This window comes from Balaenoptera acutorostrata, chromosome 9, assembly GCF_949987535.1.
Source record: "Balaenoptera acutorostrata chromosome 9, mBalAcu1.1, whole genome shotgun sequence".
NCBI classification, from domain to species: domain Eukaryota; kingdom Metazoa; phylum Chordata; class Mammalia; order Artiodactyla; family Balaenopteridae; genus Balaenoptera; species Balaenoptera acutorostrata.
This window is the reverse complement of record NC_080072.1, coordinates 244,168-264,521: the sequence shown is the minus strand read 5'-3', so window position 1 is coordinate 264,521 and position 20,354 is coordinate 244,168. Positions and strand designations below refer to the sequence as shown.

At 52.4% G+C, this 20,354-nt stretch overlaps 2 protein-coding genes across 2 annotated transcripts; both read right to left on the bottom strand.

Moving 5' to 3' along the window:
• Positions 1 to 24: 24 nt before the first annotated feature.
• Positions 25 to 3,363, bottom strand: LOC130708808 (NACHT, LRR and PYD domains-containing protein 6-like; the record flags this gene model as incomplete). The annotated part of the gene is made up of 2 exons (XM_057552381.1): positions 25 to 3,010; positions 3,042 to 3,363. Coding segments are annotated over 2 exons (864 nt in total), but the record flags the coding sequence as incomplete, so codon positions are not given.
• On the bottom strand, positions 3,341 to 16,545 carry LOC103000887 (translation initiation factor IF-2). Its single transcript, XM_057552379.1, has 6 exons — positions 16,522 to 16,545; positions 15,968 to 16,005; positions 14,422 to 14,562; positions 14,071 to 14,191; positions 4,490 to 4,965; positions 3,341 to 4,217 (listed from the first exon to the last, which is right to left on the bottom strand). The coding sequence occupies exons 1-6, from the start codon at positions 16,543 to 16,545 to the stop codon at positions 3,437 to 3,439; spliced, it is 1,581 nt and encodes a 526-aa protein (XP_057408362.1). The 3' UTR covers positions 3,341 to 3,436.
• Between the last annotated feature and the right edge of the window lie 3,809 nt (positions 16,546 to 20,354).

Genomic DNA, 20,354 nt, shown 5'->3' with positions numbered 1-20,354 from the left:
AGCCAGGGTGGAGAGGCTGTGTTCCTGCACCCTTCCCGGCGCTGCCCCCACCTGAGGCTTTGCAGGCGGCACCCTGGGAGCTGCAGGATGGCACACAAGTAGGTCGCCATAGGCCCCGACAGCTGGCAGCCACTGAGGTCCAGGGTAGTCAGCGTTGGCCAAACACGTACTGGGAGCCTCCTGGAGGCCCAGCTGCTGCACCCTGGCAGGCAGTGTTGACCGTAGGAGCTGCTATGGGAGCCCCCGTCCCCGCCTTGGTCCCTTCCAGGCCGGCCCTCACCTGAGTGTCTGCAGCACCCTGGGGCCAGGCCAGGCCCTCACTCACCGCATGCAGGCCAGCCTCGCTGAGCCAGCTGTGGAAGAGGCCCAGCTCCGTCAGGGCCTCAGAGAGGTCTCTGCAGACCAAGTCGGGCAGTTTGCAGCGGGACAGCCTGTGGTCAGGAAGTACATGGGTCCCCAGCTGTGCAAGCTGCCCGCTCCCTGGGGGCTGAGGTTCAGTCTGCAGACGTGCTGGCTCCACACCTGCCTCCCTGGGCCCCACAGAGCTTCTCCTGCCCTTTGTCACCACGTGTGTCCCTGCTGGGCTGCACTCCCCTCTTCCCTCAGGACATTCTCCACGAGCTTTTGGATGAGCCAATAAGAGACCTTATTCTCAATATGTCTAACTCCATATAATTACCCACCAAGTGCAGGTGGGCTGAGCTTATTTAGTTAGCCAGTCCCTAACAGTCGGGCATTATGAATAACGCTGCGATGAACACCTTTATGCATTTAGTTGGGCAGCAGAATTGATGGGCCAAGTGAGCTGATCACTGTTTTGGCTCCTGATGTTTATGCCAAGTTAAGTTACCATGTCACCACTGACACGTGACTGTACCTATTTCACCATGCCCCATCGGTACTAGTTCCTACACTCTTTCTTACTTTCTGCTTACTTGGTGGTAGTGAACAGTAATTGGAAAGATTATGTACTAAGAACTGCCTCATTAATTCTCACATCAACCTTCTGAGGTGGAAGCTTCTGGCTCCATTTCCCAGGGGACGAAACTGAAGCTCAGACAGACCGGCCTGTCAAGGGCACAGAGGCAGGCAGACTGGCCTCAGAGCCCGCGCCCTGAACACCTTCCATATCTGCTTGTAAGAATCCAGAGGGACCACCCAGCAGTTTACAGTAGCACTTAGCAGCCTTCCTTGGGAAGGAAAATACAGTCTGGCCTTCTTTATCCCCCAGAATGCTCAGCTGTACTCTGCTTCCCACTCAGACTGGCGCCGAGCCCTCTGTCCTAACTAGCAGCTAGGCTGGTACTGGAGCCCTGCCCCCATCCCCTCTTCCCTCCTCTGTCCTGTGTGGGCAGAGCCTGTCGACCCCAGCAAGGGACACCAGAGGCCACAGGTTCTCAGCCTGTCCCCTCAGCCATCCCCAGACAGGGCCACACCTCTGTCCCTGCCCAGGGTGTCCTGCTCTGCGTCCCTTCCAGGGGAAGGGCTGGGGGCATGTTCACTCGCGTCAGGGTGTTCAGACCACACTGTCCGTCGGTCCACTCGCAGAGTGGATGCAGTGGGGAGTCCGGGGGTTTTCTCATGGTGGTTCGAGAGCTACTAAGAGAGAAAGGAAAGTGAAGGCCCCAGCCCCTCCCAATCCCTCACTCCCACAAAGGACTCCTTCCTATGGTCCCGAGGTATCGGAGCTGCCTCTGCCCTCACCCTCAAGCTGCGCCAGGACCCTTCTCCCTCTTCATCCCAAGCCCAGAGTGAAACCACTCAACTGTGACCACAAGCACCTCCCCACTGAAGCTGTCTATGTGAGTCCCATGGAGGCATGTCACCTGCACACACCAGGTGGGCCTGTCCTTGCACCTGCGGTGGGCAGCCCCAGCCCCAGCCCCTGTCAACGTCCTGACGTTCGTTCTCCCAACAGATGCTGAGCACCTGAGTCAGGTGCTGGGTTGGAATTAACTCCACAGAAACGACGGCACGAGCTTTGACCCTGGAGGAGCAGAGGGTCTGGTGGAGGAGACGGGCACGGGCAGATGTCACGGCATACGGTGGTCAGTGGGGGCATTTCTGAGGCCAAAATGGTCTCAGGCCAGCTGGGATGGTTTGGAGAGGCTTTGAGGATAGGCAGTGAACAGTATTCTGGGTGGAGGGCACAGTAGCAGCGAAGGCTCAGGGCACAGAGGGCGTGGTGTACGCCAGAACTTATTAGGAGGAAGCATCGTGGTGGGTGGGGGGAGCGCTGGGCGGGTTGCCTCGGACGTGGGTGCTGAGGTGCGGGGCATGGTGAGGACACCCTGGGAGCTGCCTTGCAAGGAGGTGGGAAAAACCAGCCCAAAGTCGTGCCTCTCCTCTGGGGAGCAGGCGTCAGGTCTGGACACGCTCCCCAGGCCCAGATGGACACTTCAGTGCATAAGATGCACACATGCCGCACACAGAGGGCCTGCCAGAGAGGGCCGCCCCGCTCTGGGGACTCACGAGCTGCCTCCCAGGCGGCCCTGCAGCCGCTTCATCAGGCTCTTCTTCTTCTTCTCCTGTGCAGTGGCCAGTCTGCAGCTAACCAGCTGCACCGCCTGCCCCGCCGGGCAGCACCGCGCGCAGTAGCTCAGGACGGCCAGGTCCGTTCTGCTGAAGTGCACTCGCTCCAGGGCCAGCTCGGGGAGGCCGCGCAGGGCCTGGTGCACAAGGGTGTCCTCCTGCGTCTCGGACAGGCAGTGCAGCAGCTCCAGCAGGTCGTTGAGCTCCTCGCCCTCCTCCTCCTCTGACTCCCCAGCGCCCCGGAGCGCTTGGGTCCCCTCCGTCCCCTCTGGCGCCGCCCTAGGGCAGCCCTGGCACTGATCCTGCACCCACCTCGGGACATCCTGCTTCCCGCGCTCTGAAACCGCGCAGCCGAAGTGGTGCTCCACGTCGCGCATCCTCTCTGCGTTCAGTGGCCCGAAAAGGAAGCGCGTAGTGAGCGCGAGGCGGCCACGCAGCTCCGGGGCCCCCCGCAGAAGTGCCCCCGCGCCGCCAGCAGGTGTCTGGGGAGACCCTTCGTCCTCCAGCAGGTAGGACAGCGCGGCTAAGAATTCCTGGAAGGTCTGGTCGATGAACCGGTGGGTGACCTCGGTTTCCAGCACGCCTGGCACGTCTCCTTCTTGCGGAGAAACTGCGTCTGGACTCTGGAGCCGCAAAGCTCCAGTCGTTCCAGGTCCTTCTCGGAGAAGTGCGCCCTGCCCCCTGCCCCCGAGGACGCCTTCGCAGGCCAGGCGGCACAGCTTGCGCAGCTCTTCCTGCAGGCGGGGTGGGTCGGCCGCGGGCGCCGAGCTCAGGACGCTGCCGATGAAAAGCAGGTACACGGACGTGGTGGTCTTGGAGGTGCGCGACAGGTCAGGGCCTGGAGCAGCTAGCGCAGAACGGGCACACGACCCAGCACACGGCGAAGCACAGCGAGAACAGCGTCTCATTCTCCTTCACGAAGCGGGAGGCACGCTCCGCCCTCCACTCGTCCTGGAAGAACTTGTAGAAGTACTTCTTGTCCTTGGAGGGGCGGCGCACCTCGGCGCGCTGCGGGGAGCACAGGCGGCTCTGCAGCCTCCCGGGGGCGGCGGCGCGCGGCCACCAGCACGCGGGCCGAGGGCAGCAGCGCCTTGCTCAGCAGGCCGCCCAGCACCCGCGCGCCGCTCGCGGCCTCGAGGGGGCCTGGGCAGGGCGCGGCCTCGGCGGGCCCTGGCGCCGGCAGTTCGTCCACGCCGTCCAGAATGAACAGCGGCCGCTCGGACTGCGCTAGCATCTGCCGCCCCGGCGCGTTGCGGTCGGGGTACTGGTCTAGGATCAGGTCGGCCGGGCTGCACGTGCCCGGTCGCTCCAGCACCTCGCGGCAACACACGAAGAAGGCGAAGTCCACCTGGCCGTGGCACAGCTTGCCCGCCGCCCAGTCGTACAGGATTTTCCTGGCCGCCGTGGTCTTGCCGACGCCCGCCGGGCCCTGCAGCACCGCGGTCGGCGGTCTCTGGCCCTCCCCGTCGCGGCCGAGCAGGCGGTTGCAGGTGCGGGTGTCGGAGCGCCGAGCGCGTCCGGCTCCGGCTCCTCCGCGGGCCCCAGGGCCTCGTGCTCCGGGGCAGCGCTTTCGGGCGCGAGGAGCAGTTTGGTGAAGCGCTCGCTGACCTTCGCGGAGCGGGCGTCCCTCTCCCTCACCCTGGCGTGCTGCCGCAGCACGTGCTCTCGCTATTTCTGCTTGTGCTCTGGGGGCAGGGAAGGGCCGGACACAGGAGAGGGGAACAGGGGGTCGAGGAGGAGGCGGGCTGTGTCAGCCGACTCTCAGGGGCCTGTTGCCCTCCCCGCCGGGCTCAGACCTCAGTTTCCCCTGTTGCGCCGCAGTCCCCCTCCCATCCGCGCTCCTCCCTGGTACCAGCTGTCAGGAACCTCCGAGTGGCTTCGAGGACACTCGTACTCCAAACCCAGGGCTCAAGGCCCGGACAGCTCGGGCCCGCGCCTCCCACCGAGAGAGACCTACCGGACACGGAGAGCAGCGCCGAGGAGCTGGGGCCGAGCCCTGGAAGGGAGAACTGCGGTGAGGCCCCGCCGACTGTGCGGGGCGGGGAGGGGCGCAATCCGGGGTCGGGGCCGCCCGCAGGATCGGAGCCCCGGGGCCCGCGAATTTGTGGATGAAGCGCGCCCAGGCCGGAAGCGCTCCGGGGCTTTTCTGGGGAAGCGGAAGGATGGAGGCCTGTGGCCGGGACTCTGCCCAGGCGGGAGGGAACGGAGGGCGGGCACCCTGGCGAGCCCCACCCCGCGCTCGCTCCGCTGCCGCTGCTCGTGGAAATGGATCAGGTGCTCCGCGAGGTCCACGGCGCCCGCGCCCTCCAGCCGCCCCCACGGTCTGCGGCGGCGTCCCGCAGCTTGTGGCGGAAGCGCTTCCACCGCCCCTGGCTTAGGTCTTCGAGCGCAGCCAGGAGCAGCTCCCGGGCGGCGGCAGCGCGGGGCTCCGTGCTGAGGGCGGGCGCACGGGGTTAGCACGCGCGCCGTGCCCCGGTGACCCCGGCCCCTCCCCGCCGCTCCGGACCCCAGCCCCGGGCGCCCACGAGCGGTAGGGACTTAGACGCGGCCCCCATCTATCCAGGTGGCTCCAGGCCAACGCTCGATAGCGCTCTACCGGGAGGGTCGTCCTCTCCTCCCAGAACCCCTACCGAGGACTTCGCTCCAAGGCGTTCCGAAGCTTTGGGCGGGCACTGGCCGCCGCTGACCCCAGAGTTAGGGGGTGCCTTCCTGCTCCGCACCTCCCTTTCTGCTCATTCTTTCCACGCATCCAGGTCAAACGTCCAAGATAAGATGTCTCCCAGGGCCTGTGCTCTCCCCTTTCCTCCTCTTCCCTCCTTTCCCTCCGTTCTCTTCCCCAGGAGCCCGGGGCAGTTGGCCTCAGCAGGGAGCTGGCCTCACCGCCTGGTCCAGGCTGAGTTCCGGAATTCCCCAGGACATCCGTGCTCACTGCACCCTTTGGTGAGGCCCAGCCTGAGGGCCTTGCACCAGAGGCTGAGACTGAACCCCTGGTTGGGGGACAGACCCCACAGATGCCCTCTGCGGGGCTGGAGTCCCTAGAATACCGAGCCTGGGGGACAGCGGGGGAAGGGTGTGTGAAGGACACGGGGTGTGAAGCCCCAGGAAGTCAGCAGGGTGAGGTGGAGGACCCAGAGGGCTGAGACCAGCTGATTCCCAGTGACCACTCTGAAAGCCAGCACTCACCTGGAGCAGGAGCCTCTGGCCCGTCTACAGAGTCTGGCCCCGAGGTCTAGCCCTCAGGGGCAGAGGTGGGGATCAGAGAGGTGACCCTTCCCTAGCCTAACTGAGTCATATCCTAGGGGGATTGTCCAGCCCCGTCCATGCCCCAGACCCAGGTGCTCTAGCTCGGCCGACACTGAGATGTCTGTCCGACAGTCACCAAGCTCCCAAACTCAGGCACTGTGGCACCTTCGCACGACCAGTGTTTAAGAGCTCTGCTCAGTGACCTTTGGTTTTCTACTGTTCCTTTATCCAGTTCACGTTCTCTGAGAACCCATGGGGTGTGGCAGCGAGGCATGGTTGTGAGAGCTAACTGCAGAGCAAGGTGGGCTGTATGGAGGAGGTGGCTGGCTCAGAACAAGACCTTAAACTTTAAGGCCTCAAGATTGGTTAAATTCTGAAGGCAGAGGTGAGCGAGGGCTTCCTAGGTAGAGGGGGCAAAGGAGGGACATGCACAGTGTCATTGGGGAAAGGAAGGCTGTCACCTGGGAGCCAGGAGAAAATGGGACAGGGAAGAGATCTGTGGCCTCCCAAACCTGGCTTAAGCAGGTTGATGGGAAGAGCTTTGGACATGAGGAGTGGGTGTGACTGATGGGTGACCACGTGGGACCCCGTGAATGTGGGTTTCTACTGACAGTGTCTGCCTGTGCGAAACGTGGGTGTGTGTGTATGTCTGTGTCTGTTGGTGTGACCACCCTAATACTGTGTTTGTGTAAATGTGTCTATGGTAGGCTATATAATAGTCCCCAAAGATATCAGCTCCTAGTTCCTGGAACCTGTGAATGTTCCCTCAGATGTCAAAAGGGGCTTTGCAGGTGTGGTTAAATTCAGGATCTTGAGATGGGGAGATTATCCTGCATAGTTATTATTGAATGTCATCACAAGTGTCATAGGATGGAAACAGAGGGCGCTTTGGCACACAGGCAGAGGGCAATGTGACACTGAGGCAAGAGGCCAGGCTGCTGGCTTTGAGGATAGAGGAAGGGGCCATGAGGCAAGGAACACAGCCCTAGAAGCTGGAGATTCAGCTGGAGAAGGAAGACAGTCTCCCCTGGGGCCTCCAGAGGGAGAGCGGCCGAGCCACCACCTGGACCTCAGCCCAGTGAAGCTGGCTTTGGACTTCTGCCCTCCGCGACTGTAAGAGAATAAATGTGTGTTGTTTTCAGCCACCGAGTTTGTAGTAATGGCTAAGCAGCCACAGGAAATGAACACAGTATGTCTCTGAGTGTGCATTTCTGTGAGAGTGTGTCTGCAAAAACGGGGGCTGCGGCATCATCACTGCCTTTCCGGCCCCACAGGTCACTCAAAGAGAAATTTGGAAAGAAGCCAGAGAGAAAAATACCCCCACCTTACCAACAGCAACAAGGATAAGGATTACATGAGACTTCCCTTCAGAAACCATGCAAGCAAGAGCATGGAATGAAATATTTAAACTGATGAAAGAAAAAATCCACCAATTTAGAATTCTTTACCCAGTGAGATTATACTACAAATGTGAAGGAGAAATAAAGACTTTCTCATACAAACAAAAATTGAAGGAATTTCTCACCAGTAGAGCAGTCCTGCAAGAAAAGTTAAGAGAAGTTCTTCAAAGAGAAGGAAAATGACACAGGTCAAAATTCAGATCTACATAAAGAAATAAAGAACATTAGTGAAGAAATAAATGAAGGTAAAATAAAATCTTTTATTTTTCTTATACTTAGCTAATCTATCAGTTTGCTCGAAATAATGATAGCAATACACTGGACGATGGTAGATTGTGGAAAAGGGAAACATATGGTGACAGTGTTACAAGGGATGGGAAGGAAGAACTGGGGGTACTCTGTTATAAGGTACTTGCACTACCTGCGAAGGGATATACTATCATTTGAAAATGGATTTAGATTAATTGTAAAGGTAGATTGCAAACTCTAGGGAAACCACTAAAGCATTTAAAGAAGTATAATTGATATGTTAAGAGAGGAGAGAAATCAGAATCATATAAAATACTCAAACTCAGAGAAGGTAGAAAAAGAGTGGAAGACAAAAGGAAACAAAGACAAAAGCATCAAATAGAAAACAGTAATAAATATGGTAAATATTAATCCAACTATATCAATAATCAGTTTAAATGTAAATGATCTACATACACCAGTGAAAGAAAGAGACTATATCAGAGTGGATAAAAAAATGACCCAACTATATGTTGTCCACAAGGAACCCACATTAAATATAAAGACACAGATGTGTTAAAAGTAAAGGAATTAAGAAAGATATACCATGTTAACACAAATCAAAGAAAACTGGATGGATGAAGATGAACAGAAGACATAAACTTCCAGTTATAAGGTAAATGAGTATTAGGGATGCAATGTACTGCATGATGACTATGGCCAACACTGCCATGCAGCATACATGAAATGATACATGGCCAACACTGCTGTATGTTATATATGAAAGTTGTTAGAGTAAATCGTAAGAGTTCTCATCACGGGAGAAAAAAAAGTAATTTTTCTTTTTCTTTTCTTTCTTTCCTTTTTTTCGGTTTTTATATGAGATGATGTATGTTAGCTAAACTTACTGTGGTAATCATTTCGCAAAATATGTAAATCAAATTATTATGCTGTACACCTTAAACTTATACAGGGTTGTATGTAAATTATATCTCAATTAAACTGGAAAAAAACTGGAGTAGGTTTAGTAATTTCATACAAAATGATGAAAGAATTAATTCTCCAAGAAGATGTAACCATCCTTAAAGGGTATGTGCCTAACAATAGAGAGTCAAATGCATGAGGAAGAAACTGATAGAATTGCTAGGAGAAATAGATGAATCCACCATTATATTTTGAAACTTCAACAGCCTTCTACCAGTAATTGACAGATCTAGCAGGCAGTAAATAGGTAAGGACATAGTTGAACTCGATAACACCATCAATCAACCGGATATAATTATATCTATTGACTACTTCATCCAACAACAGCAGAATACACAGAATTCCTCTCAGGCTCATATGGAACATTCACCAAGAAAGACCACATTCTGGGCCTTAAAACACATCTTAACAAATTTAAAAGAGCAGAAATCATACAATGTCTGTTCTCAAGCCACAGTGGAGTTAAACCAGAAATCAATAACAGAAAGATAGCTAGAAAATTCCAAACTATTTTGAGATTAAACAGCATACTTGCAAATCACACAATGGACAAAGAAGAAATCTCAAGAGAAATTTTAAAATATTTTTAACAAAATGAAATTGAAAATACAACTTATCAACATTTGTGGGATTCATCTAAAGCAGTGCTTAGAGGGAAATGTATAGCATTGAATGCACATATTAGAAAAGAAGTATGATCTAAGATCAACAATATAAACTTTTACCTTAAGAAACTAGAAAAAGAAAAGCAAATTAGATCCAAGTAAGCAGAAAAAGGAAATAATGAAAATTAGAGCAGAAATCAATGAAACTGAAAGCAGGAAGTTGAGAGAAAATCAAAGAATGAAAAACTAGTTATTTGAAATGATCAATAATATTAATAAGCCTCTAGCCAGGCTAACCAAGAAAAAAAGAGGTAAGGTACAAATTACTGATATCAGAGATGAAAAAGGGGCCATCTCATGGACATTATAAGGACAATAAAGGAATATTATGCACAACTCAATGTGCACAAATTTGATAACCTAGATAAAATGGATCAATTCTTTGCAACACCCAATCTACCAAAACTCACACAAGAAGAAGTAGATAACATGAATATGCCAATATCTATTAAATATATTGAATCACCAATTAATAACCTTCCAAAACAGAAAATACCAGGCCCAGATGGGTTCACTGGTCAATTCTACTAAACATTTTAAGAAATGAAAACAGTTCTCTACAATCTCTTCCAGAAAATTAAGGCAGAGGGAACACTTCCTAACTCATACTGTGAAGCCACATTTCCTTAATACCGAAACTAGACAAAGACATTATAAGAAAGGAAAATAATAAATCAATATCTCTCATGGATAGATGCAAAACTCTTCAACAAAATATTAGCAAATTGAATCCAACATGTGTAAAATGAATTATACACCACAACCAAGTGAGATTTATCCCAGGTAAGCAAGGCTGGTTTAATATTAAAAAAAAAATCAATCAGTGTAATCCATCTATCAACGGGCTAAGGAAGAAAAATCACATCATCATATCAATAAACACACACACACACAAAAGCGCACTTGACAAACCCAACACCCATTCGTGATAAAAACTCTCAGGAAACAAGAATAGAGGGGAACTTTTTGAGCTTAAGAAACGATATCTACAAAAAAACCTACTGCTAACATCACATTTACCGGTGAGAAACTAGATGCTTTTCCTCTAAGATCAGGAACAAGACAAGGATATTCCTTTTCACCACTTACAGTCAACAAAGGAAATCTTAGCCTATGCAAGAAGACCAAAAAAGTAAAGTATATACAGATTGGGAAGGGAAAAATAAACTCTTTTTTTTCCACACAAGATTGTCTATCTAGAAAATTCCAAAGACTCCTGGAAGTAATAAGTAGTTATAGCAAGGTTACAGGATACAAAGTTAATATACAAATTCACTTGCTTTTCTATATGCCAGCAATGAACAATTGAAATTTTAAAACATATATAATTTACATTAGCTCCAAAGAAAGTGAACCACATAGGCATAGATCTAGCAAAGTATGTGCAACATCTATATGGGGAAAACTACAAAGCTCTGATGAAAGAAATCAAGGATCTAGATCAATGGAGAGATATTTTATGTTCCATGGATGGGAAGACTCAATATTATTAAAGTATCAGTTCTCCCCAGATTGGACTATAGATTCAGTGCAGTCCCAATCAATATCCAGGCAAGTTATTTTGTGGATGTTTACAAGCTGATGCTGAAGTTTTCATGCAGAGGCAATAGGCCCAGGATAGCCAACATGATGGTGAATGAGAACGTTGTCGGGAGACTGACCCCACCCGCTTTCGGGACTTTCTGTGAAGCTACAGTGACCAGGACTGTGCGGTGCTGGCAGCAGACTAGATGAATACATCGGTGGAACAGAATAGAGAGCCCAGACGTAGACCCACGCAGATGCAGCCAAGTCAACCCTGACGAGGGAGCAAAGGCAATACGGTGGAGAAAGGAGAGTCTTTTTCAACAAATGGCACTGAAACAACTGGACATCCCCGGGGAAAAACTAATCTGGATGGAGACTTTACACCTTTCACAAAAATTACCTTGAAATGGATCATATACCTAAATGTGAAATGCAAAATAATACAACTTTTAGAAGAAAATCTAGTGACATTGGCTTTTTTGGCAATGATGTTTTAGACACAACACCAAAGGTATGATTCATGAAACAAATTGATACATCTGATGCAATTAAAATTAAAAACTTCTGCTCTGCAAAAGACACTGTTAGAGAATGAAAAGACAAGCCAAAGACTGGGAGAAATTTAAAAATATATAGATATTTATTTATTTATTTGGCTGCACTGGTCCTTAGTTGCAGTACCTGGGATCTTTGTTGCCGCATGTGGGATCTTTAGTTGCTGCATGTGGGATCTTTAGTTGCAGCATGCGGGATCTAGTTCTCTGACCAGGGATTGAACCCCGGCCCCCTGCATTGGGAGCACGGAGTCTTATCCACTGGACCACCAGGGAAGTCCCCTGGGAGAAAATTTTGCAAAAGACATATCTGATAAAGGACTGTTTTCCAAAATATACAGTGCTTTCCAGACTCCACAATAAGAAAACAAACGGCCTGCTTAAAAAATGGTCAAATGTATATATACACTACCAAATGTAAAATAGCTAGTGGGAAGCAGCCGCATAGCACAGGGAGATCAGCTCGGTGCTTTGTGACCACCTAGAGGGATAGGGAGGGTGGGAGGGAGGGAGATGCAAGAAGGAAGAGATATGGGAACATATGTATATGTATAACTGATTCACTTTGTTATAAAGCAGAAACTAACACACCATTGTAAAGCAATTATACTCCAATAAAGATGTTTAAAAAAAAAAAAAAGGTCAAATGATCTGGACACCTCACCTCACTAAAGAAGCTATTTAAGTGGCAAATATCATATGAAAAGATGCTCAGCATCATATGTCACCAGGGAAATGCAAATTAAAACAGCGGGGGCTTCCCTGGTGGCGCAGTGGTTGAGAGTCTGCCTGCTAATGCAGGGGACGCGGGTTCGAGCCCTGGGCTGGGAAGATCCCACATGCCGCGGAGCAACTGGGCCCGTGAGCCACGGCTGCTGAGCCTGCGCGTCTGGAGCCTGTGCCCCCACAACGGGAGGGGCCGCGATGGTGAGAGGCCCGCGCACCGCGATGAAGAGTGGCCCCCGCTTGCCGCAACTAGAGAAAGCCCTCGCACGAAACGAAGACCCAAACACAGCTAAAAATAAATAAATAAATAAAGTAGCTATTAATTTAAAAAAAAAACAAAAAAAAAAACAAAGAAAAAACAAAAAAAAAAACAGCGGGATACCAGTACATACCTGTTGGAATGGCGAAGATCCAGAACACCACCAACACCAAATGCTGGCGAGAAAGTGGAGTAACAGGAGCTCTCCTCACTGCTGGAGGGAACGCAAAATGCAACAGCCACTGTGCGAGACAGCTTGGCGGTTTCTAACAGAGCTAAACACAGGCTTACCAGACAATCCGGCAATAGCACTCCTAGATGTTTACCCAAATAAGCAGAAAACTTGCATGCACACAAAAACCTGGACACAGATATTTATAGCAGGTCTGTTCATACTTGCTAAAACTTGGAGACAGATGTTTTCAAGAGGTGAGTGGATAAACCCATTCTGCTGCATCCATATAATGGCGTGTTTAATCAGTGATGAGAGGAAACGAGCTATCGAGCCAGGAAAAGACATGCAAGAACCGTGAATGCATAAGCTCGGGAAAAGCAGTCAGTCCGAAAAGGCTATCCACTGTATGAGGCCAACTCTCTGACAGTGTGGAAAAGGCAGACAGTGAAAAGATCAGTGGTTGCCAGGGGTTGGGGGAGGGAGGGGTGAACAGGTGGAGCTCAGGGCTTGTTTATGGCAGTGAAACTGCTCTGTGTGATGCTATAATGGTGGACGCACGACATTATGCATTTGTCCAAAACCACAGAATGTACAACACCAAGAGTGAATCCCAACGTATGGATTTTACTTAAGAATAATGTATCAATATTGGTTCGTCAGTTGTAACACATGCACCACACTAATGCAGTGTTAGTAATAGGGGAAATTGGAGGGTATAACAACTCTCTGTACTTTCTGGGAAATATTTCTGTAAACTTAAAACTGCTCCAATAAATAAAGTCTATTAAAAAAAAAAAACATAAGAAATTCCCTGGAGGTCCAGTGGTTAGGACTCCGAGCTTTCACTCCCAGAGCCGGGGTTCAGTCCCTGGATGGGGAACTAAGATCCCACAAACCTCGCGGCTCAGCTAAAACAAACAAACAAACAAACACAAACTCATAATGTGGTACCACTTCACACCCGGGAGGATGGCTGTAATAAAAGCGACGGACAGTAGCAAGTGTTGGCGAGGATGTGGAGAAACGCGGACTCTCCTCCCCCGCTCGTGGGAAGGAACGTGGTGCAGCCACCTTGGGAACCACTGCGGCAGCGCCTCAAAATGTTACACGTGGCGCTACGTACGACCCAGCAATCAACTCTGAGCTATCTACCTGCCCCAGGGAAACGAAGACACAACATCCACACAAGAACTCCTACACTAATAGGCGTAGCAGCCTCATTCCTAATAGCCCCAAAGTGCAAACAACCCAGATGTCAGTGGATGAATGGAAAAACACCGTGTGGTTTAACCTCGCGACAGAATATTATTCAGCCAAAAAAGGAATGCAGCTCTGATCCGTGTCACAACATGGAAGAACCCTGAAAACCTTATGCCCAGTGAAGAAAGCCAGACCCACGAGGACAGATATTGCACAATTCCATTCATGTGAAACGTCCAGAACAGGCAAATCCACAGAGGTAGGAAGTGGATTAGAGGTTGCTGGGGGCTGGGAGGGAGAGGAATGGGGGTGACTGCTAATGGGTAGGGGCCTTCTTTTTGGAACAATGGAATGTTCTAGATTTGACTGTGCTGATGGCCGAACAACTCTGTGGCTGTACCCAGAAGCACTGAATTACACACTTTAAATGGGTGACTCTTACGGCATGCGAATCATATCTCACTAAAGACGTTTCAGAAACATTAATTCCAGTTTTTGACTCGGAGAAGGAGTCTTGCAGGCGGCCTTAACCTGGCGAACGCGCCTGTGCCGGGCGAGCTGGCTTCTGTCCACGCACCTGGTTCCCACAGCCCTGGGCGAGCGGCACGGCCAGCTCAGCGGCTGTGATGGACCCTGACTGCGGCGTACACAAGACAGAAACAGCCCGGGCCTGAGCAGCGGCAGGGCCCACAGGGAAGCTGTGGGGGGTCAGGGACCCAGCTCCCAGTGTGGGGGACTGCCCCCCCTCCCGTATTAGCCTGGGGGACCTGGTCACCACCAGCCAGGGCTGAAGGCATGCCCCTCCCTCAAGGGCATGGCCAGGATGTGCACATGTCACTCCCACCCACCCTCTGGGCCAGAAATTACTCATGGGGCCACCCTCAGCTGTAGGGAGTCTGGGTCACGTGTCCAGCCTAAAGTCCATCACCAAAGGCTGTTCTCCCGAGACGTGTGGCTCCGACCCCCCCCAGTGCCCTTGACCTTGAGAGTATTCCAGGGACCAGCGTGGCTCAAGTCGGGCGAATTGGCATCAAAATCCAGCAGCTGGTGGCGCTGGTGCTGCTGTTGCCTGGATCAGGGGTGGGATGATTCCAGTTCAAGGTGCAGCAGACCATCACACTTAGGTCCCAAGTCCCCACGGATCCCCAGCAGAGCCCACCGGAAGCTGGACAGCCTCCCGGCTCAGGTCCACAGCCACATGCAGAAACCATCAGGTTGGTGCTGGGATCTCCCGACACAGTGTCACTCTGGGCTTCAGCTTCTCCGAGGGCCGGTACGAGGGTTTGCCCACATCACTCTTTAGGAGTTTCTCCCTCTGCCCAAAGTGCCATGCTCAGGGCAGTAGCTGAAAATTCCCTCTCCCCTCTTCCTCTGTGTCCCCCACAACCCACTGTCCGCAGCCCCCGGGCAGCACCCTCGCTGCCACCACTCCCTCTGTCCTTCCTCCTCCCCGCGGCCCCCCAGCTCTCTGACACCCATGTCACTCCTCCTGCCCGGCCCCTCTCTCCTTTGATGACTTTCCCCTTGAGGGGCAGCACCAAAGCCCCCACCTCACCACACATTTATAACCCCTCTCAGCTCTCCTCCCAACTCGATTGTCCCCAGAGCCTCCAGGGGTTGCAGATGAACCAGGGGTGGGAGGCCCGGCCAGCTGTCGACCCACGACCCATGCCGCCCTTCTCCCTCACCCTCGTGGGTTACTTACGTGCCGTCCTACAAAGCTTGGTTGCCCAGGAGGCGACCACGGGACACGGTCCTGGCCAGCGAGAGGGAAGAGGAAGCTGCTGGGTGAGTGACGGGAGCCAAGTGCTGCTGGTGGGCAGCGCGGACAGGCTGGCACGGCCTTTGGCTCTCGGGCCCCCACCCCGTGTCCTGCGAGGATGGAAACCGCTCCCTGAGGCCAGCGGAGCGGGAGGAGGGAAGGAGCCCGACTCGGGGACGCCCCGCGCGGAGCCTGCCTCCCGAGCCCTTGCGGGGTGAAAGGCCTCCCCTGTGGGTCTCTGTCCCACGTGGCCCCAGGCAGTCGAAACTGATGCCCCGAGACCCGTCTCTGAGGCAACTGCTGCTCTCAGACTCCTTTCTGACGCCTGTGTCCCCAGCAAGGCCCTTTGCCGCTCTGTCTCCCATAAAGAGCAGGGCACCCTGCGCCCTGGTGTCCACCGTTCCCCCGGGAATGCCCTCCTCTTTCTCCCCGTAGAGCCAGACAGGGGGCTCCTGCCCCGGGAGCCTGCTGGCCAAATGCTCCACCCTTGGGAACCTAGGCTACCTAGAGGGTTGGCAAAGCAGCCAGAGAGAGAAAGGCTTACACGGGTCTTTAAAATAAGACGAACGAATATTATTCACCCTTCAAAAGGAAGGGAATTCATGCTACAACGTGGATGAACCTTGAGGACTTCAGGCTCAGGTGAATAAGCCAGTCACAGGAGGACAAATGCTGTCTGATTCCACCCACATGAGGTCCCTGCAGGAGTCACATCCATAGAGACAGGAAGTAGACGGTGGGGATCAGGGGCTGGGGGAGGGGAGGGCGGGTGAGCGTTTCATGGCGACAGGGTTTCGGTTTGGGAGGATGAACAAGTTCTGGAGGTGGATGGTGGTGATGGTCGCAGAACAACGCGAATGTGCTTCACGCCCCTGAGCTGTGCACTTAGACGTGGTTAAGACGGTAAATTTTATGTGTGCTTTACTACATTAAAAAAAAAAGACAAAGGAAGTCTTGTACCAATAATCTGATTAATGATTAGCTCCAGTGTTCTCCCCAGACAGTTTGGAAACCAGGCCTCTGTTTAACCAGGAAGGGCTGCTAGCAGGACCTTGGGACTAGCGGTCCCACCCGGGAGAACCGGGACCGTAACGTCTTATCAGGCTTATAGGGCATCGACCCTTGCCACCTTTGGAGAACAGGGGTTGCTGGGTGTCCACCCCATGCCCAGCTCCCTCTAGAACTCGGGCTTGTAAGAGCCCTGAAATACCCTCAACGCGGAACAGCATTGTCTTGCTGGCAGCCAGTGGGCTGCCTCCCACCAACCACGGTGTCCGAATCTTTGGCCATCGCACCATCTGCGAGGGGGGAAGGGCAGCCCCTTCTCTTGACGGGCCCCCAGGTCCTGCTGGTCTCTTCTTGGGGGAGGTCTTGCTCCTGGTGCCTCTATAGGTGGGGCTTAGTGGAGAGCCATGGGTGGGGCCCCCCTTCCAAAGGGGGCCTGGACCCACAGATTCATCAGATGGCTGAGGGGCAGCATCACCTTCGCAGGAGGCTTAGGGCCAAGAGGACAGGACAGCTGGCGAGTGCACTGAGCCAGGCGGCACCGGACACACGGCTGCACTAAGCTCTTCTTTTGGGGGAGGGGTGCGGCTGAGAGCCCCTGTTGTCCTGCAGGGCTGCGGGCTCTCCTGGCTGCTGAGGCTATTGGGAGGGACTAGACTCCGGGAAGCACCTGGGGCACGTGGGGAGCCCCTCCCAGGACCTGGCTCCAGTCCCAGATCAGTGAAGGGCCTTTGTCCCTGATCTTGTGTCCCAGCAGGCCCCAAAGCCCCGCCCCAGCCCATGGATTACACTCTGCCAGCTGCCCACTGGCTCACCCCTCGTCTGGTGCACCTGCCCACGAGCTCCTCCTCTCCCAGGACAAGACCCACAGCGCAGCTCTTGCGTGCACACACAGTGGACACAGCACATCACTTCCGCCCTCCTCTGCTCAAATGTCACCCCCAGAGGCCTCCGACCACCTGCCCAAGACAGCCTCCCTCCACTCTCCTCCTCTCACCCATGACCTGGTGTCCCGAGGGGCCAAGTCTGGGGGTCTGCGGGGTCCGATGCACAACCTAACTCCTAGTTCTGCAACTCACTGGCCACTGTGTGGCCCTAGACACTTCCCTGGGACCAATTTTCTTCATCTGCTTCATCTGAACTTCTTAGGATTGTGAGCTTAAAGGTAGGTAATACAAGTAAAAATAGTTTAAAGCCCCTAGCTCACACCACATACCAGAATAACTCAAAATGAACCAAATACCTAAATTTAATAGCTAAAACTATAAAACTCTTAGGAAAAAGCATAGGGGTAAATCTTCATGATCTTGGATTTGGCAATGAATTCTTAGATAATGATACCAAAAGCATGAGCAACAAAAGAAAAACATTTTTGACTTCATCAGAATTAAAAACTTTTGTGCATCAAAGGACACTATCAAGAGAGTGAAAAGACGACCCACAGAATGGGAGAAAATATTTGCAAATCATATATCTGATAAGAGATCAATACCTAGAATATATAAAGAGCTCCTATGGCTCTTTAAATAAAAAAACAAAAAACCCAATTAAAAAATGGGCAAGGATTTGAACAGACATTTCTCCAAAGAAGACATACAAAAGACCAATAAGCACATGAAAAGATGCCCCAAATCATTAGTCATTGGAAAAATGCAATTGAAAACCACAATGAGATACCACTTCACGTCCACTAGGATGACTTTTAGTTTAAAAAAAAGAAAATGAGAAGATACCCCAAGTGTTTGGTGAGGATGTGGGGAAATTGGAATCCATGTGCTTTGCTAGTGGGAATGTAAAATAGTGCAGCCACTGTGGAAAATAGTTTGGTTGTTTCTCTAAAGACCAAAAAGAATCGAGAACAGGGACTCAAATGGATACTTTTACACTAATGTTCATAACAGCATTATTCGCAGTCGCCAAAAGGTGGAAACAAACCAGGTGTCCATCAATAGATGAACAGATAAACGAAATGTGATGTGTTCATACAATGGAATATTATTCAGCCACAAAACGGAATGAAATTCTGACACAGGCTACAACAAGGATAAACCTTGAAAGTATGCTCAGTGAAATAAGCCAGCCACAAAAGGACACATACTGTATGATTCCACTTTTATGAAATAAATGGAATAGGCAAATTCATAGAGACAGAAAGGAGATTAGAGAAGTTACGGGGACCTGGTGGGGGGCGGGTACGGGCGCGGGTGGTTGCTTAGCGGATACAGGTTGTTCTAGGCGTGAGGAAATGGTTTTGGAAACAGCGGTGGCTGTTACACAGTGTTGTGAATGTGAGGCCACTGAATCGTACACATCAAAATGGCTACAATGAAACATTTTACTCCATGTGTACTTTACCGCAGTAAACAGAAGTGCCTGTCCCACAGCCCCGAGCCCTCGGTGCTGAGTGACAGGAACAAAATCTCCTGCCTGGAAGGAGGTTGCACCCGTGTTGGCGAGACAGACAGCAAGCAGGGTAGATCAGTAAACCACACACGCGTTAAACGGTGCCAAGGGCGGAGCAGAACAGAGAGCGGCGGCGGGCAGCGGGAGGCCAGGCGGACGCGGGGAGTGAGACGCAGAGGGCGGCCTGCGAGCGCCGAGGAGCGCGGCGCCCGGGGCGTCCCGGACCCGGCGCGGCTGTGCCGAGGTCTGCAGGAGCCGCCCGCTCAGGCCACGGGAGGCCGAGGGGGCTGTGAGGGTGTGGGAGGGGGTCTGGGCCCTGCTGCCAGAGGAAGGAGCTGAGACCAGGGGGAGGGGTTGCTGGCTAGTCCGGGGGCGCCGGGAGGGAGGGGAGTCACGGCCTGCGTATGTGTGGAAGATGGTTCCAACATAGCTGATAGATTGGCAGGGAGGAGGGCTGGGGCAAGGCGAGGGTGAAGGCGGGGAGGCCCCTACAGCCCCCAAGTGCCCCCGCCTTGCTCTCTGCCCCCTCCTCCACTTCACTCCCCCGGACTCCGCCCACCAGGACCGCATCCTACAGCCTTCCGAAGTCCCTTGCCCCTTGTGTCCACCAGCTCACACGCCGCGGCCTCCGCTGTGGTCACTGTGAACACCCTGGACCTCCTCTCTCCATGGGTCTCACTTGGATAAAGTCTAACTGACCCTGTCTGACCCGGGCCACTGAGCGCGGCTGGGGACAGACTCTGGACAGACTCGCTGAGCACCCACCAGCCGTGAGGGCCGGACGTTCACTGCCCCTCGGCTCCGGAGGCTGCGTCCCGCTCTGTACCCACTGTCCTCAGCCCCCCATGCCACCACGGGGTCCCGTGGTGCTCTGGGCCCCGCCCTCTCCCTGCCTCCTTTTCGTGTGCCTGTTGGCATCTGTATGTCTTCTTTGGGAAAATGTTTATTCAGCGCCTCTGCCCATTTTTAATTGGATTCTTTGTTTTTTCACTGTGGTGTTGTATGAGTTCTTTACACATTTTGGATATTAACCCCTTATCAGATATATGATTTGCAAATATTTTCTTTCATTCGGTAGGTTGTCTTTTCATTTTATTGATAGTTCCCTCTGCTGGGCGAAAGCTTTTTAGTTTGACGTGGTCCCACTTGTTTATTTTTGCTTTTGTTGCCTTTGCTTTTGGTGTCAACCCCAAAAAATCATTACCAGACTGATGTCAAGGAACTTACTGTAGCCTCTGTTTTCTTCTAGGAGTTTTATGGCTTCAGGTCTTAGGTTCATGTCTTCAATTCATTCTGAGTTACTTTTTGTGAATGCTGTAAGACAGTGGTCCAGTTTCATTCTTTTTTTTTTTTTTAAATTTTATTTATTTATTTATGGCTGTGTTGGGTCTTCGTTTCTGTGCGAGGGCTTCCTCTAGTTGCGGCAAGTGGGGGCCACTCTTCATCGCGGTGCGCGGGCCTCTCACTATCGCGGCCTCTCTTGTTGCGGAGCACAGGTTCCAGACGCGCAGGCTCAGTAATTGTGGCTCACGGGCCTAGTTGCTCCGCGGCATGTGGGATCTTCCCAGACCAGGGCTCGAACCCGTGTCCCCTACATTGGCAGGCAGAGTCTCAACCACTGCGCCACCAGGGAAGCCCCAGTTTCATTCTTTTGCATGTATCTGTCCAGTTTTCCCAACACCTTTCATTGA